Below are 20,055 nucleotides of genomic sequence, written 5' to 3'. Positions count from 1 at the left end.
ATACCTTAATTATTAAATCTTTCTTGATTTCTTTTTAATGAGTATGATTTCTTCCTATAATCGAGGGATAAATTTCGTGAGTCTCATAGTCATGCTTTTTCAAATGGAGATAAATGTTGGAATGTGCCTTAGGGTATACGGGGTGTAAGCAGGGAATGTAATCGGTGACCCCATTCACCTAAGGGGAACACCGCCGCCATCCCTTAGGTGAGTGGGTGAGGGGAGTGAAATGGGTGGCGGCTCACCGAAGAGAGGAGAGGAGAGAGGGAGGAGAGAGAGAGGCCTTGTCCAATCACAGCTTTCCTTTTTTTTTTTTTTTTTTTTTAAAAAAAAAAAAAAACCAATTCACCTAAGAGGGGAGTGGCGCCATCAAATTGGGGTGTTAGGGGAGTTTAAGAGGGGACTTGACGTGGCACACGGGGATTGGTTTGGCGTAAGAGAGGGGACTCACCTATTAGGTGAGCACCCCCTTCACCCTTAGAGAAGCTTAATCGCATCTAACTTTAAGAATGAGTGTGGTTTGGTATTGTTTGATGTCACTTTGAAGGTACCTAAATTTCATGTTTGTTGGGTCTATTTGACGAAATCGTTTTAATATTGTTTTATCTTTATTTTTATATAAAAATTATATGGCATATCAATATATTTCTCTACCTGGGTTTCTACACGTCCATCGGACTGGTGTCCACCTTGAGTCATTAATGATTCAGTTTGAACGATGAAATTATGTGCTAATACATACTGTCTTTAACATTGTTTTATAAAGATATATAACTAAACGAAACAATTTAAATGATATATTATAATCTGTCTTTTAGTATTTGATTTCGATCATTATTAAACCTACCCGTGTGTTCAAACAGGTCTTCCTACTAGTATATAGTTATTACCCTTTCAACCATTTTTAAGTTTCAATAAATGCCACCATGGTCCATATAGTTGGATAACATGTGCTAACCTGATTTATCACTAAATAAACTAACCTAGTTCGTTGTTTTGTTTAGCCTTAAGGTTTCTATTAATTGCAAACATGACCCTCAACTTCAATAACTAAGCTAACATGATTTATTTAAATATCTTAACCTAGTTAGTGGGTTTCAAGTTATAATATAAATTCCAAAAATTCAAACTAACCCCTTAACTTTTTATAACCATGTTAACTTGATTTATATTAATTAAACTAACTTAGTTTGCTGATTCTAAATTGTAGAATAGTTTCTAATAATTACATAATAATCCCTTGGCATATAACCAACATGAAAAGCGTCATTAAGGCTTCCCTTATATGAAACTAACCATACTAACCGAAATACTTTATACGTTTAACGTTTTTATCCTAGTTTTACCCAATATGATATACGATGTTACTTAAATATTAAAATGATAAATTTTATAAAATTACCCATTTTTATTTAATTCTTTAAGGGTCCGGTTTTACAATCCAGGTCGGGTTTCGGAGGTTCGTTTTTGGCGAATGTTACATTTATATTTGACATTTGAAGAAAGGAGAACGGGATAAGAAGATATTAAAGGGGTTGTTGATTTGGTTTTAGTTGAAAAAAAATTGAGTTTCAAAGAATCAGAACATGAACGGGAATAGGGGGAAATTAAAGGGCTTGTTTGGATGACAATATTAAGGGAAATTGGGGGAATTATTATTAGAGTACAGAAACTTTGAGAAATTGGAGGAACCTGTTAAAAGATGTAAGGGGGCCGCATTTCATTTCATAAGGATTTTAGACATAAGGACAATAGACGGGACTTAATTTTCTAATAGACCCGACTTTTAAACAAAAAGTAATAAATATTCTATAAATAATTTTCTAACGGACGTGATCTTTAAACAAAAGGACATAACCTAAGTTGGTAATCGTATGTATGTATAATTCACACAAAACCATGTATGTTTTATAATCGGGAGATCTAGGTTTGAAATTGAATTTAGATTATAGCTCTATGCTTTGAACATGGCTAGTAAATACAAGTTGTTGTAAGATTAAATATATTATGATTTAATATTTAATCTAGTAGCCATTATAATCATTTACATTATATGGATCAAAATATATAACAACCTATTAGTAATTAGTTGGTAATTGTTGATGGACCATATTATCCTTATTAACTAATTAGGTTTCCTCCTGGGTGCTTATATAAGGAGAATTATGTGGAGGTTAAGGGGATTATTCAGTTACACAATCAGACACCCTATTAGCCATAACATCATAATTTTCGACCTCCTTTCCTAACCGAATTCCCTTGTTCGGTTCTCATCGCCACCATCATTAGATTGCACCCTAAGGAGGAACCAGACTAAACTGACAACTATGTCAAACACTATTGCTGCATCTACATCTGGATTCTCTGCTGGCCTGTACTGATGCAATCAAAGGTATGTTCACTTGTTTTTCTTCATGAATAAACAGAACTGATCCAACATGTGGTATCAGAGCATATGTTGATTAGTCAGTTCTGTTTTGTATCCATAAATCTGGAATAAAACTGGAAAACGGAATTAGAAAACCCTAAATAAATTTCGGATTTTTCATCCGAAACCCCATCTCGGATCTGTTCAAACTATATCGGACCATATGTTTTCATCAAATATTACTGTTCCGAAATCATAATGTTCTAGAATTGATTAAATGATTGATAAATTTTCCAGATTTCGGATATAAGGTTAAGGTTAATTTTTAGGGTTCATCATGTTCTTAGATGAAATTCGAAATTTCCTTTATGTTTTGGAATGTGATTTGAATTGTGGAATGATTTCCTAATTTTGATCTTATTTTATCTAATAAGTTTTTTCGAAATCTGTTAATGAGATAAACAGATTATGATTTTCGAAATTTTGTGATAAAATTAGATCAATGTTATGATAGGAAACTCTATCACAATTCTTAATTTTCGAATTTTCAGTTATGTTATCACAATAAACAGCTGTTAACGGGAAGCTTCGAGATCATCAGATTACGACTCGAGACCATTAGTCTCAACTCGAGACCATAACGTCATACCTCGAGACCGTGATTGTGACTCGAGACATAAGATCTCGACTCGAGAACATAACGTCACAACTCGAGACCATAAGGTTGCGACTCGAGACAAGAAGGTTGCGACTCGAGACCTCATCATGACTCGAGATCTCATAAGATATAGTAGTCGAGACCATGGTTCCGACTCGTGACAAGAAGGTTGCGACTCGAGACCTCATAACTGACTCGAGATCTCATAACTCAGTTCGATCCGCGCTAACGGGTGGTTTGCTGATAAACAATTGGTTTTGTAATCACTTAGTTAATTAATGAGGATCAAATAATGTTTTACAAAACCAAAATGGCTTAACTTGAATGAGTTTTTGATATATCATTTCTAGCCAAAGCTGACTTGATACATCTACTTATCGTTCAAGTATTACGAAAGCTATGTTAAGTATGCATCATAAGCATGAATGTTTTAATATCTGGCCAAACTGATTTAATTCATTCATAGATGGCATACTTAACAAGTGCATAACTAAAGTGATTGTCTCAATTTCTGGCCAAAGCTGATTTGTTACAACCACTTTGCACATATGCTTAAATGATTACACTTCTGGCCAAAGCTGTTTTGTCTTCGTTTAAGTAGAACTTTAAGTAGTCTATTATTTTGATGTTAGTAATAGACATATCACAACCTCTTCACATAATGATCCTTATATTAATGATCCTCAATTAATTTTTGTGATCATTTTGTCTGCCTTATTCTTAGTACCCATATTTTTACTCACTATAATTTACTTTTACATATATCTCATCCACTCTAATTCCTAAACCTAAAATGTTTGCTTTATTTAAAGTTTCTATAAGAATTAGCTCTTAAGTTAAATCCTTGATTATCTCTTAAGACACGATAATTCTATTGCTCTCTTCTGATAAAGCACTACAGAAGAAAAGTAGAGCATGATGATTAGGATAAATCGAACATGATGTCTCTTATGATAATCAAGAACTCTGTAACATAAGTGCTGTCACTAAAAGGTTACTTCAGATTAGGTCTTTCCTAAGACTAATCTATAATTGTGAAATAATCACTAGAACTCCTAAGATGCATGCCTTCATTTAAAATTATAAATTATAAAGCTAAGTGGTATATGTGAATATATAACAATGTACAATAACATGACCCATAAAGTTAAGGGCTTACACATGGAAATAAGTATATTTTTCCAGTACATTACATACTAAGATTTTCACTTGTACAATTTGATGCCATGTAAATCGACTATAACACTCAAAAAATACCAAAGTATAACGAGTGTGTTGATAAGCAACATATGTACATAGAAATAAATGATTGAAACTGGAAAGTAAGATGTTATTCACCTTACAACCACTAAAACCTTAAGAGAGGATTGTTCTAAGGTCCATAGACAAATTACAAGTGCTAATCCCAACGTTAAGGTTCTTCAAGGGAAAATCTCACTGCATAATTATGTCATTAGACTAGGCATAAGCAACGAGACTATCCATTATTCTAAAGAACAGTTGGATAAATTAATTAGATAGTAACTTACTAATGATATTTAAGTCTGATAATTTTAATATTCCAATTAACACATGATTAGTTGACTCTCGTTCCATACGTTTCCTTACCAGAACTCGATAAATAACTAACATGAGAGTTAGTGACAAAATTAAATGTTAAGACTATAAGAACCATAATGAACAGTCTTCCAACAACGCTTTTCGATACCTTATATATTCTGAAGATTAATCAGAATATAGTATCATAATTAAGCAATGTTATGAAGGTTGTGAAGTTTGCATAGTCAACATAAAGTCACACTTATCTTAAACTCTCCTCTTATTTGTTATAAATATCTGGATAGAAACATTACTAAGATGAAACTAGATGATACCTTACTTTTTCACAACTTTTGTCATCATGCTAATGAGAATTTGACAAAAGGAAAATGAGACTTATAAATTTCATCCATTAGAACCAAAATTCATGAGAAATCATGACATAGTTAATGAGGATGATTTTTTCATCTAATCTCATTTTAAGTGATTTTAAATCATGACGTTAAAGCCCTAAAATATGACTTGGCTTAAGGAATAAGTATGGGTCCATCATAAGTCATTCATTGACATTCGTGGAACTTATTCCAAATGGAATATTCAGACATAATTCACTTATCATTTAACAGACTATCAACTTGTATCTAACTTTTGTCACATATGGCACACGGTCTTAGAAGAAATCTATTCATATATATACTTAATAAGATTTCTATTAGATATGTCCCTAAAGTTTCTTCTGATATCTGGACATTAAAGAAATCAAATAAAGTCTAACGTATATGTGATAGGTTCCTACGTCACGTAGCTCATTGAAACTTCTCTTGTAGCATTCTAGAGATATTAAAGATTAATGGGAGCATTAAGTGTCTTAATAATATTTTGCAATAGTTGCAAGAGGTGGGGGAGTGAAAATTTTAAATTTACACCTCTTGTACAAGACATCGCTCCATCACGACACTGTTCTATCAAACCATATCTCCTTAAATCTAATGCTACTCTTACAAAAGTTTCATTGTTGCCTAATTGTGGGCGCACTTAGATTTCTTACCTAAAATAACATAACCCTCAACAAGAGAAACTACAACGACTAACGTCATTAACTTGTTTCTCTATTAGAATTTGTTGGTCGTTACACATTGACCCTACGCATGCTGAGTTCCTAAAGATTTCTAAGCTCGGTGGGAGCAGTCAAAGTCCTTATCATGATTTGCAAGGAATACAAGAGGCGGGGGGAAGAGTGTCATTAAATTTCACTCCGAATTTAACTCCGATTACACCTCTTGTATACCATACTGCACCAACTCTTACAAACTTAGAATCCTTAAAATGATAGCAACCTAACCAAGAGCTAATCCATAAAACTGAAACTTCTAATGAACCCAATAATCAACTCAGGAGGTCATCTAGGTTTAAAAGCCTACTAACTTTGATGATTACATAACCTCCCTAATTGAAGTTGAAATGGATTTTGGAAAAGTTTACTGATCTTATCTCTTCAAATTAAGCCATTAGTGTCAATCAATCCTCTGAATGAAATAAAACTATTTTCTAGTAAAACTGATTTTATGTGTTCTTATAACGTTTGGGATTTGATTGAATTACCTAAGAGTGTTCATAACTAAACCAAATCCTAATATAAGCGTTAAGACACTAAGAAGCTTGATTGATTGTCAAAGGTTGTACTCAGGAAGAGATAAATTATTAAAGAATCTTTGTTACATATCTAACAAAAGTTTTCTTCGATGGTCATCATTGTTCTTGTAGCTTATAATAATTAAAGCTACATTAGATGAACATTAAAAACAATTTTTCCTAACAAATGGCTGACACATTTACATGTTCATTAGATAACAACCTAAAGTTTCAAACTGAAGGTTAAAGAACACTTTATTTGTAAGCCAATAATATCCATGTATGGGTTAATGCAAACATCATAATGTGATGAAAAGCTAACGTAATTATTTTCATCAAGAATCAAGTGGATTAATGAACCTACCTCAAAATGAGTGGGAGCAACTAAGATAAACTTGTCTATATAGATGATATTCTCTTGACAAGTATATGTTACATAAGTCAAAGCATTGTTAACACAAACTTTGATATAATAGATCTCAGAGATGTCTCTTATGTAAGAGATATCATAACGTACTGAGATAGACCCAATGGGACAATAGTTTCGTTCTATAAGTTTAACATTAAATGGGTCCTTACATATGTAACAAACAATACTGCTCTTCTTTAAGAGGATAATAGGATAAATGAGATTATTTTCTTTACGCTTCATTAATTGGAAGACTTATGTAAGTTTAAGTCTATACTCGTTTAGATATTACTCACATTGCAACACACTAGATATGTCTAGATTAATGTGAAGCATCTAATGGAGTATTACAATATCTTTAAAGAAACGAGAGACTACAATTTAAAGAAGAAGTGAGAATTAAAACCGGTTTATTACTCTAACTTTGTGATATTCAAAGATTATAAAATGTAATTTCGGGTATATCTTTATGTCAGCAGACAAAACCTATTTCATGGAGGAGTCATAATGCACTGATATTAACAACCTAAGTTATAACGACATAATATAGTCACTAAATGTTGTTGGAAATTTATAAGTGGATTCATAAGTTTATTAACTCCATATAATTAATGTTTTGAAGAATTAGTGTGATAAAGTCAGCTACCATAACTCCTTGAACAGTAACAGTTCAAGAGGTGCTGCATTAAGTTTCGATACGCAATTAATTATTCGTTTATGAACTAATTGAGGAAACTAAGTTTTGTATCGAATACATTCATGATATGCTTAAGGATCCTATAACTGAAGGGCTATTACCCATAAGTCTTATTAAGAGAGCTCATAGACGGGTATTAATTAATAGTCGTGCGCAATTGCATATCGTACTATGAATGACTAAGTATTAGTTAATTTTTCCTCATCAGTTTGATTTTGTATGTCTCTAAGAATATGTCAAGCTAGCATAATGGCATATAGACAAATATAGTTACAAATCAAACAAAGGGCTTACGCGTATTTTGATCATAACGATTAGGTTTTAAATTAAGGCTATAGTATGATTAATGGGGGTCCTGAGTCGCATAATGATCCAACGGCTGTATTTCTCTGCTATAGTACTTGTTTAAGGCTAAAATGAGTGTTAACTCCTGATCAGGCTTATCTAATACTCATAGTAAATGATTACTCGGCTAAGTGGGAGAATGTAAGATTAAATATATTATGATTTAATATTTAATCTAGTAGCCATTATAATCATTTACATTATATGGAATAAATGTTCATGTAGCTTTTGATGAAATAGGAGTCCAAAGAGCTGAGGCTCGGAGGATGGAACGACAACGACTTGAAGAACAAGAAGTTGCGTATGCTGCACAGAATAAAGGGAAGAGCATAGATGAAGAAGAGGTTCTGGAATTGTCGAGTCAAAAGGAACAATCGTCAAGCAATGTTGAAGTTAACATTGAAACAGCCATTGTTTTTGCTCAACAATTTATTATTGTAGGAGGGCCAGTGGATGTTCCATATAGTAAAGCTGAAACAAGAAGGCGAAATGAAGTAAAGCGTGGCAAAGCAAAGAAAGATGATACGAAAGTCGACGAAGAAGTTGAGGAAGATGATGAGGAACAGAATACAGATGAAGTGTTCAGAGATACAGACGACTATAAAGGAAGTGGTGATAATGGTAATAATGATGATGACGATGATGATGGTAACATTGGTGCTATAGTTGTGAGCCGAACGAGCAATCAACAAGATCTTGACTTCCTAGATGACACGCAGAATGAAGAAGTTGAGGATGTTCATCCTCAGGGGGAGTCATCGTCAGGTACTAAACGTTCATCTACTTCTAAAGTTATATTCATACAACATGATGTTGAGGAAGGTGAATTAGTCGAGAATTGGATGAGGGAATCAATGAAAGAAACTCTAGGTCTAAATGATGAAGATAAGTTCACGTTTGACTTTGAGAAAGATATAAAGGATAATGGTCCAGATGATGAGTATGTGTTTAAGTTCATTGATGAAGCTGACAACTTTAATGATGTGGTGATCGAAGATGATTCCGATTCTGACCATGAAGAACATATGCATTATTCAGGTCGAGATTATAATTTTCCCACATCCGCAGAGTTGTTTAAAACTCATAATGAAGATAATTTAAAGAGAAAGATCGTTAAAAATCTCGGTGAAGAAGGTATTCCTAGGAAGTTGTCTAAAGAAGAACTCCGAGAGGAACGCAAGAAATGGTTCAAACCGATGCCATAGGAGCGTAAGTTTAAAAGACCATTGAAGTTCTTCAAGAGTTATCCAGACGAATCTCTCGGAGATATCTTATCTTGGGGATATCTAGATGATCTGAAAGTTTATGCTATAAAACGTGAATTCGGAGTTCAATACTTCGAATATGTCAAAGATTTGAAGACGTTGCCATGGTGGGACGTTGAAGAGTTGGTCAAAACGAAGAATATTCAACCACTCGAATGGGGTTCTTAAGCACGATATTATGAATCAAGACTATGGAATTACATTCGTGGACAAGCATGTGATAACTTCCCGTAATGGAAACCACAGTTCCCCCCGAAGTGTACAGTTGTTATTGATCCAGTGACAGGAGAGAAGGGTATCACTCTACATGTCAAGCGACCACGATGTATGAAAAATATGCCACTAAAGGAGATGTAGCAAGATTTCTATAAAGACTTTAGGGGATGAGCATATGATCCTAAAACATGTCAAGCAGTGATTGGTCTACGTGATGAGAAGATGGTTTACAGGCGTATCTTTCTGATTGATCCGATGTGGTTGGTGAACTGTTCTAAGAAGGATATTAACTGTTTATTCTTCAACAAGATAATGTTCAATGAAGCTGATAAAGAACAGGCTCTGCAGTATCAAAAGGTAGTGAATGTATGCTTTGAAAAAGATATAAATTCAGGCCGCTACCGGGAGTCTACCTGGAGAGATCTTGAACGTGAAGAATTTCTAAAAGAATAGCGACACAACAAAAGAATGGATAGAAAGATGGCTGAAGCAGCACAAAGGGCCAAAGGGAGATTGGGAATAGGGCAATTTGATACTGATCAAACTCCAATTGAATCAGAAGAACGAATGGTGGATTAACGAAGGAAGGCATAAAAGGGATGGTATAAAGGAATGGTGTGAATGGTGGAACAATGAAGGAAGGCATAAAAGAAAACTGATGTTGGCAGAACGAGCAGAAGAAAGAAAACGGAAGTATAGGAAGAGAAGATACAGGAAGAGCTGACTGAAGACTATACAGACGACTACAGCTACATCCAAGGGGGAGTCTGTGAGTGCAGTATGTCTGTAGCTTACGTCTAGTATCGAGTCTATGTTTAATGTATATGTATATGTATGTGTTTGTACTGAACTGATTAGGTTTTATCTTGTAATGGTCCCTTCATACGAAGGGACATAGAATAGGCCAGTTTGGTATGTTTTGGCTTAACACTCTGGTTCGTACGAAGCCACAGGGGCCTCCGTACGAAGCCACAACTTCTATATATAGGGGTGTTGGATTCATTTGTTAGGTAACTTTTTGGCAAACTCTAGCGAAGCTCTGCCAAAATTTCTCCAGGATTTGTAACTCTTCAAACATTAATGAGAAGTGATCTTAACGGTACCTGTATGGTCTTTATATCGATCTCTTGCATGGATTCTGCACATTGCACGTAGATTACCGATCCGGTTGGAGCATTTATTGAAGACGATCATGGTCCTCACAATCTTTCCGGATTAAACCGTACCGTTTTTGCTAACCTTGCTTGACTGATGTGATCAGCCACCCGTTCTTGACCAACAACAGCCCTGAACGACCGTCTGTGATCACCTGCTACAGATCACCCCCCGTTGCTGCACATTTATCATCCTGCATTGTAGCCGACCACTGACTTTATTATCGTGTTGCTGTCATTATTCTTTCTTTAACCTGCTTGCTTCAACGCATCTATTCATTCTTGCTATAAACTTGCTATTTGAATCATGAAGATTCGATCTTACTACGAACCACACCGGTCTGGTCTCTTGCTAACTTTTGGTTTTCTTTCTCTCTTTGGGCTGTCGATTTCATTCTCTCTTTCTTATTGACGCTCATCGTTTCTTCTTTCTAGCCGATGCTTTCTCTTTTTTTCTTACTGCACCGGTATCTTTCTTGCGAGGCCTTTCTTTCTTTCTTGTTAAGAGACACCAGCCTCTTTCCTACTTTCTTCTTTCTTGTGGCGCCTCTTCTTTCTCGTACTTGGGTGTTGTTATACACAACTGAAACAAAACTTGCTTCTTGCCTGCGATTAACAAAAATACTTGTTGTGCGTTTTTCTCACTGTAACGAACAGAAACACACACATGAATTGTGTGTTGCTGCTTGTTGGAATATAAATGTCAGCATTATCAACATCAGTTTATTTAGTATATTTACGTACAAACTTATTTATTATATGTTATCTATTATATTTGTAATATGAATATTATAACTTAGTTATAGGTTAGTCTGTTATATTATTCATGGTGGTTGTATAATTGCTTTGCCGCCAAGCAAAGTCAAACGGTTACAGGATTAACCACTAAATCTTGGGTATAAATAGCCTTAGATACTCATAATTGTAATATACGCTTATATAATTATCTCCTAAATTCTCTCTATCTCTCTTTCGATTATTGTTGCTGTTGTATTGTTGAAGAAGAGATATCACAGGGATTGTGATATCTAATAAGTGGCATCAGAGACAACGTTCCAAGGACCTGTGAAGTGCAAACATGGAAGACGTGTATATGGCGAGAAGCCGGGATGGAGTTGATTGTGCTCCAATGAGTCCATCGTTGGGATTCAACGACGAAGACGTCCCTGCCACTACTAGAAAATTGATGATTTCCTACCAAAATTACCGACCAAAAGAAATTCAATTGGAAATTCCGACCACTTACCGACAAACTTCCGACTAGAATAAAAGTCAAATATTAGCAACCAATTTCCGACCGCTTACCGACAAAGAAAAAAGTCGTCGGAAATTTGAAGGAAAGTTCCGACTAAATTCCGACCAAAAAAACTATAAAAAGAAAAGAAAAAAATTGGTTGGAAAGTTGTCGGAAATTTTCGATAATTTTCCGACAAAAATCTTTATTTTTTTATTAAATTATATTGAGCTATATGTATACATGTGAATGTATTAGTTTGTGTCTATATATATGTATGTGTATGTATATGACACAGAGTATACACATACACACACACATATAACTAAGCTGTAAAAAATACGTAATGAAAAAACCAAGTTAGAAGGTTGGAAAACCGAAAAAACGGATACGGTTGTCGGAAAATGGTTGGAAATTTCCGACAACTGACGAAACATGACATTTGGTAGGAAAGTTGTCGGAAATTTCTGACCAGTTTCCGACTAAAACATTTATTCTTTTCATATTTAATTATGCGTAGGTGTTTATCCGTATATATAAATGTATTTCTAGTGTCTATATGTATATGTATGTGTATGTGTATGTGTATGTGTATGTGTGTATAAGTATGTAGTTGTATCGGTGCATACACATACATATATATACACACACACTTATACAAGAGTAAAGCCTAGTTTAAGTAATGGGTCCCGATAGCGTACACGCATGCATGACTGGTTATAATTATTCGTATAATTTGGTAAAGTAAGAAGTTCTCATGTATAAATAAGGTGTACAAAATACGTAATGAAAAAACCATGTTAGAAGGTTGAAAAACCGAAAAAACGGATGTGGGTGTCGGAAAATGGTTGGAAATTTCCGACCACTTACCGACGAAACATGAAATTTGGTCGGAACGTTGTCGGAAATTTCCGACCAGTTTCAGTTTTCCGACTAAAACATTTATTCTTTTCATATTTAATTATGCGTAGTAGTTTATCCGTATATATAAACGTATTTCTTGTGTCTGTATGTATGTGTATGTGTGTATAAGTATGTAGTTGTATCGGTGCATACACATACATATATATATATATACACACACACTTATACAAGAGTAAAGCCTAGTTTAAGTAATGGGTCCCGATAGCGTACACGCATGTATGTCTGGTTATAATTATTCGTATAATTTGGTAAAGTAAGAAGTTTTCATGTATAAATAAGGTGTACAAAATACGTAATGAAAAAACCATGTTAGAAGGTTGAAAAACCAAAAAAACGGATGTGGGTGCCGGAAAATGGTCAGAATTTTCCGACCACTTACCGACGAAACATGACATTTGGTCGGAACGTTGTCGGAAATTTCCGACCAGTTTCCGACTAAAACATTTATTCTTTTCATATTTAATTATGCGTAGGTGTTTATCCGTATATATAAACGTATTTGTTGTGTCTATATGTATGTGTATGTGTATGTGTGTATAAGTATGTAGTTGTATCGGTGCATACACATACATACATATAGACACACACACTTATACCATAGTAAATCCAAGTTTAAGTAATGGGTCCCGGTAGCGTACACGCATGTATGACTAGTTATAATTATACGTATAATTTGGTAAAGTAAGAAGTTTGCATGTATAAATAAAGTGTACAAAATACGTAATGAAAAAACCATGTTGGAAGGTTGAAAAACAGAAAAAACGGATGTGGGTGTCGGAAAATGGTCGGAAATTTCCGACCACTTACCGACGAAACATGACATTTGGTCGGAAAGTTGTCGGAAATTTCCGACCCGTTTCCGACTAAAACATTTATTCTTTTCATATTTAATTATGCGTAGGTGTTTATCCGTATATATAAACGTATTTCTTGTGTCTATATGTTTGTGTATGTGTATATAAGTATGTAGTTGTATCGGTGCGTACACATACATATATACACACACTTATACAATAGTAAAGCCTAGTTTAAGTAATGGGTCCCGATAGCGTACACGCATGTATGATTGGTTAAAATTATACGTATAATTTGGTAAAGTAAGAACTTTTCATGTATAAATAAGGTGTACAAAATACGTATGAAAAAACCATGCTAGAAGGTTGAAAAACCGAAAAAACGGATGTGGTTGTCGGAAAATGGTCAGAAATTTCTGACCACTTACTGATGAAACATGACATTTGGTCGGAAAGTTGTCGGAAATTTCCGACCAGTTTCCGACTAAAACATTTATTCTTTTCATATTTAATTATGTGTAGGTGTTTATCCGTATATATAAACGTATTTCTTGTGTCTATATGTATATGTATGTGTATGTGTGTATAAGTATGTAGTTGTATCAGTGCATACACATACATATACATATATACAAACACACTTATACAATAGTAAAGCCTAGTTTAAGTAATGGGTCCCGATAGCGTACACGCATGTATGATTGGTTATAATTATACGTATAATTTGGTAAAGTAAGAACTTTTCATGTATAAATAAGGTGTACAAAATACGTAATAAAAAAAACCATGCTAGAAGGTTGAAAAACCGAAAAAACGGATGTGGTTGTCGGAAAATAGTCGGAAATTTCCGACCACTTACCGACGAAACTTGACATTTGGTCGGAAAGTTGTCCTTTCTAAATACTTGCTATCATATGGTATGTCCTTTCTAATTACTTGCTGGTTAATCATATCGTATGTCCTTTCTAAATACTTGCTATCATTTGGTTTGTTATTCTTATATTATTCATCTGGCCATTTTTGTTTTCTTAAATGTAGGGTCTTAGCCGAGCTATCATATATAATGACTGGTCGTGGACGTGTCCCTCCTCCGGGAGATGTATCATCTGGTCGTGGGCGTGGGCGTGGGCGCAGATCTGACTCCGGACATGGACGTGGGCGGGCATCAGACTCGGGTGGTGGACATGGGAGTGCATCGGACTCCGGTATTGGACGTGGACGGGCATCGGACTCCGGTGCTGGACGTGGACGGGCATCGGGCTCCGGTGCTGGACGTGGACGGGCATCGGACTCCGGTGCTGGACGTGGACGGGCATCGGACTCCGGTGCTGGACGTGGGCGGGCAACGGACTCCGGTGCTGGACGTGGGCGGGCATCGGACTCCGGTATTGGACCTGAGCGAGCATCAAACTCTGGTCGTGGTAATGGACGTGACCACGCTATAGAGTTGAGTCCTGGGTATAGTAGGACATTAGGCCGCGGATATGCTGGGAGTAGTAGCCGTGCTGGTGACGCTGATCCTATGGCTGATATGCAGGGGGTATTTTGACATTAGCACAGGGAGGAGTTTCAGCATGAGGGTTCTGGGGGATCCCAGCATGGGTTTAACATAGTTAGAGATCATGCTGAGTCCGATGATGGTGATTATCATGAAGAGGAGGACGCAAATGCTACTCAACTTGCCTCTAATGCTGCAGCCGCTCCTCATGGTCGCTCTCAGAAGGAAGTTATCTTTCGGGTTGGGATGGGGTATGTTTTTTAACATTTTAACCAATGTTGTTTATTTGTGTTATACATATACTTATTCGATTATTTCAATATTGTAGGTTTGGAAATGGTAAAGTGCATAGGGCGATCAGAATGTTATTTAATGAGTGTTTTGATGGAGCTTGGTCAACATACAGAGAAATGCCTACGGAACATGTGGATCGTATGTTTGATCGCTTTAGGGTAATACATTAGTTAGTTATTTATATATTTTAAGGGCAATTACATATATCCCCTGTTAACTTTATAAATTATATATATACCCAACCTAAAGTTTTATTTACATCAGAACTTTATCGAATTTGCAAAAGACACTGATATTGTTTAAACTAGAATCTCCAATCAAAACCCTCGATTTCAGAAATAGGAGGATATATGTAATAATCCTTATATTTTAATCCTTATTTTAAACTGAAATAAAAGGTATGATGGTTTTTTTTATTTAAATGAAGGGTCTGATGGTTTTTTTGTTTAAAGGGAAATTTGTAATTTAATTTTGGAGTTGGGTAAACATGTAATTAGTGTTTTAAATATGGAGATATGTGTAATAATCACTATATTTTAAGTCTTATTTGTTATACGTTTTCACTTTTAACTTTCAATCTTTTAAAGACTCGATATAGTTGGGATCAAGCAAATGATGAATTCATTAGAGAAGGATTTGAAAATGTGTTTAAGCGTCGTTTCCCAGACATAATGTCGGATCGCCGAGACGAATCAGCAAAGAAGGCAAGGATTGCTGGGCATACCATCCTAGAAAATGAATATGATTTTGGCGTGATGTGTGAGTATCCGCCGCGCTTCGTGCACGAGGACATATGGCATGAGTTATGTATGGTAAGCAAGTTAATACATTAGTGATCATTGTTATATTTTATTGCATTTTATATTATTTATACATGTATTTTTATTCTTTTATAGCGTTGGAACACAGATGAGTGGCAAAAGAAGTCTGAGAGAGGTAAAAGCAACCGCAAGAAAGCCGATTCCGACGATGTGATATCCCAACATACAGGCGGGTCTAGGGGCTATGATGAGCATCGCATCACCTTGGTAAAGATAATTATGTTCATAAACTTTAGTACTTGTTTCTTTAACACATATTACATTAATCATACATATGTTTTTTTTTTGTAGGAACGGACATTGGGTCGGCCACCCACTTTTAAAGAACTCTTCCTTGCAACCCACCTCACCAAAGAATCCAAGAAAAATTTTTGGGCAGGGATGTATGATGAAAGTTTGGAGGTGGCAGAATTTTGTACTGCGCGATCGAAAAAAGCATATGTAAGTTGTTTGCATCATTTTTAATATATATATATATATATATATATATATATATATATTGTATTAGCCTTTTAGTATAATAACAACCGTGTTGTTTATATAAATGGTAGGAGACATATGCAAGATACATGATCGAAAAGTACGGGGAAGACGTCACTCAGCATTCGGTGGGAGATGCTGACTTGTGGGAGCGTGCGCAGGGAGGGAGCAGATTCGGGATCAGGTCTTCGGATCGTAGTTTTGTCATTACCGGCACAACGTCTTCGTCATCCGGGTCTGCCTCCTATGCTGACTACCAACGCTCACAAGAGGAGGTATTATTAATATTATTTATTTTTTATTTTTTATCATTATTTATTATTATTATTATTATTATTATTATTATTATTATTATTATTAATGTGTATGCATAGGGGTAGGTTTCTAAATTTAACTAGGGGTATTCAATGTCGCGCGTTGCGGGACATGATGGTGTACGGTTATAATAACTACATGTTTTCATACAGTAAGCCGTTGCGCGGCCGGGGCTTTACGAACTAAGGCGCAAAGCATACAAACGTTAGATGGAACCCAAATTCGTTCCAACAAAAGTCGTTTTTTACTTTTGTTGACACGAACCCGTTTGGGCCAACAAAAGTCGTTTCTTACTGTAACTAGAGTTAAATAAACGAAAATAAAATAAATAAAAATACCAAACAAAACTACAAACATTTTTTCAAATGGTAATATTTTCATTTAAAAGTTTCTTAATTGGTAAGATTTTATCACAAGCAAATTTATTTTCTTCTGTGAAAAAAAAAAAACAACACAGTTTCTTCAATGGCATTTGCAAAAGTCACACAGAAATGTAAAACAATATACTTGTAAAAGATGTGTAAAAGATGATACTTTGATAAAACTCTTTTTTTGTACCGAATAAAGATTATGGTCTCTTATCCATTTTGATTATAAACTTCTATATATATATATATATATATATATATATGCTTTTTTTTCTAATATTATGTTTGTTAAAAATTATATAGGTGCGGAACTTGCAATCCCAGGTGGAAAGGTTAAATAAACGATTCGAAGAGGCGCAACAATCCCACGTTGACATGTTACAAAACCAAGTCGAAGAGATGCAACAACAAATGAGAGAAGATATGCAACGACAAATGGCCGAGTTTATGAAACAATTTGGTAATCCTGGCAATCCTCCACCATAGTTTAGTTTCTGTTTGTTGTCTTTTGCGGTTGGAACTTGTAATTTGACAACGGTGTCATATTTTGTGGTTGAATTTGTAATTTGACAACCGTGTCATATTGTGGTTGAACTTGTAGTTGGAAAACCATGTTGTATTTTGTGGACGAACTTTATTTCCTAATGGTATTGTATTTAGGATTTTTATTGGATTTTTTTCTGCATTTTTAGTAGAAAAAATCTGGATTTTTTACTTTTTTTTTATATTTTTTTTATTAAAAAGTTTTTAGTCGGATATTGGTGGGAAGAGAAGTTAGAAAATCTGGTCGGAAAACAGTAGGTACACGGTGGTCGGAAAATAGTAGGAAAACAGTAGTCGGAAAGTTGTCGGAAAATTGTTGTTGGGACTTTGTCGGAAAACCGTAGGAACATGGTTGTCGGAAAACCGTAGGAACATGGTTGTTGGAAAACCGTAGGTACACGGTGGTCGGAAAATAGTAGGAAACGGTGGTCGGAAAGCTGTAGGAAAATTGTGGTCGGTACTTTGTCGGAAATAGTAACCTCTTTTTTTTTGTCGGAAATTTGTCGCCAATCTAGTCGGATACTTGTCGGAAATCTTTTCCTACAAGGCTTGGTCGGAAACGAGATAATTTTTTAGTAGTGTGCACACATAATTAACCAGAGGATTCGGGAAGTACGTGTGGAATTGCGAAGGCAGAAAATGAAAGTCTGGATGACTTGTGTAAACGAATCAGAGGGTTCTGCGTGGGTAGCGATGGATCCGGGAAAAAGGAAAGGAAGTATATTGTTTTAACGAAAACGCAGAAGCGCAGGCATAATTGAAATCGGAAGAGGTATACATTCCAAAATCAGACGTGTAATTACTGTTCCAATCCAAAGAAAAATAGGGCAGTGTGTGCAAATAGAATAAACAATTCTAAAGTCGTTAAAGGAACCGATAACTATGATATTCATGATATGTGGTTTGTTAGTATGAATCGGAAAAATCATGCCCGTGGTAATCAAGATAAGTTTCTAAAACTCAGAAACACTTTCGTGTTGGTTCAGTTCTGTTTGAGCATGAAGGAAAACAATATAAATCATACCTGTCACAGCAGATAGTGCAGAGGAGAATCCAGTAATGGAGTTCGACATGCTTGTCATCTTGATCTGGTTCCTCCTTAGGGTGCTGACTGATGATGGGGACTTAGAGAACCGAAAAGGGTATCGGTTATGGAGAGGAGGTTCCATGATGATGTTATGACTAATGGGGTGTGTGAATTGTGTAACTGAGTAACCCTTAAACCTCCACATAACTCTCCTTATATAAGCACCCAGGAGGAAACCTAATTAGTTACTAAGGGTAATATGGTCCATCAACAATTACCAACTAATTAAATAATAGGTTCTAATATATTTTGATCTCTATAATGTAAATGATTAAGATGGCTATAGATTAAATATTAATACGTAATATATTTAATCTTACATTCTCCCACTTAGCCGAGTAATCATTTACTATGAGTATTAGATAAGCCTGATCAGGAGTTAACACTCATTTTAGCCTTAAACAAGTACTATAGCAGAAAAATACAGCCGTTGAATCATTATGCGACTCAGGACCCCCATTAATCATACTATAGCCTTAATTTAAAACCTAATCATCATGATCAAAATACGCGTAAGCCCTTTGTTTGATTTGTAACTTTTATTTGTCTATATGCCATTATACCGGTTGAACATATTCTAACAGACATACAAAATCAAACTTGAGGAAAATTAACTAATACTTAGTCATTCATAGTACGATATGCAATTGCGCACGACTATTAATTAATACCCGTCTATGAGCTCTCTTAATAAGACTTATGGGTAATAGCCCTTCAGTTATAGGATCCTTAAGCATATCATGAATGTATTCGATACAAAACTTAGTTTCCTCAATTCGTTAATAAACGAATAATTAATTGCGTATCGAAACTTAATGCAGCACCTCTTAAACTGTTACTGTTCAAGGAGTTATGGTGGCTGACTTTATCACACTAATTCTTCAAAACATTATATGGAGTTAATAAACTTATGAGTCCACTGATTAAATTTCCAACAACATTTAGTGACCATGTTATGTCGTTATAACTTAGGTTGTTAATATCAGTGCATTATGACTCCTCCATGAAATAGGTTTTGTCTGCTGACATAAAGATATACCCGAAACTGCATTTTATAATCTTTGAATATCTCAAAGTTAGAGTAATAAACCGGTTTTAATTCTCACTTCTTCTTTAAATTGTAGTCTCTCGTTTCTTTTAAAGATATTGTAATACTCCATTAGATGCTACACATTAATCTAGACATATCTAGTGTGTTGCAATATGAGTAATATCTAAACGAGTATAGACTTAAACTTACATAAGGCTTCTAATTAATGAAGCGTAAATAAATAATCTCATTTATCCTATTATCCTCTAAAGGAGAGCAATATTGATTGTTACATATGTAAGGACCCATTAAACTTATGGAACGAAACTACTATCCCATTGGGTCTATCTCAGTATGTTATGATATCAATCACGTAAGAGATAT

The 20,055-nt window shown here is 35.0% G+C and overlaps 2 protein-coding genes across 2 annotated transcripts; both read left to right on the top strand.

The window, feature by feature from the left end:
- The first annotated feature begins 14,298 nt into the window (after positions 1–14,298).
- On the top strand, positions 14,299–14,784 carry LOC110937300 (cell wall protein IFF6-like). The gene has a single exon (XM_035988107.1). The coding sequence runs from the start codon at positions 14,299–14,301 to the stop codon at positions 14,782–14,784; it is 486 nt and encodes a 161-aa protein (XP_035844000.1).
- A 69-nt stretch (positions 14,785–14,853) lies between these two features.
- On the top strand, positions 14,854–17,639 carry LOC110937291. The gene is made up of 7 exons (XM_022179689.2): positions 14,854–14,984; positions 15,062–15,185; positions 15,615–15,839; positions 15,924–16,055; positions 16,140–16,289; positions 16,400–16,603; positions 17,315–17,639. Exons 1-7 carry the CDS (start codon positions 14,980–14,982, stop codon positions 17,495–17,497), a joined length of 1,023 nt encoding a protein of 340 aa, XP_022035381.2. The 5' UTR covers positions 14,854–14,979; the 3' UTR covers positions 17,498–17,639.
- The last annotated feature ends 2,416 nt before the right edge of the window (positions 17,640–20,055 follow it).

This window comes from Helianthus annuus, chromosome 1 (genome assembly GCF_002127325.2).
Source record: "Helianthus annuus cultivar XRQ/B chromosome 1, HanXRQr2.0-SUNRISE, whole genome shotgun sequence".
NCBI lineage: Eukaryota > Viridiplantae > Streptophyta > Magnoliopsida > Asterales > Asteraceae > Helianthus > Helianthus annuus.
This window is presented reverse-complemented; position numbering and strand designations above follow the sequence as displayed.

Excerpts from the sequence above, each read along its gene's own strand:
- LOC110937300 (XM_035988107.1), top strand. The coding sequence starts at position 14,299 with ATGACTGGTCGTGGACGTGTCCCTCCTCCGGGAGATGTATCATCTGGT.
- LOC110937291 (XM_022179689.2), top strand. Across the intron at positions 16,056-16,139 it reads ATGAGCATCGCATCACCTTG|GAACGGACATTGGGTCGGCC; the intron begins GTAAAGATAATT and ends TTTTTTTTGTAG. Across the intron at positions 16,290-16,399 it reads CGCGATCGAAAAAAGCATAT|GAGACATATGCAAGATACAT; the intron begins GTAAGTTGTTTG and ends TATAAATGGTAG.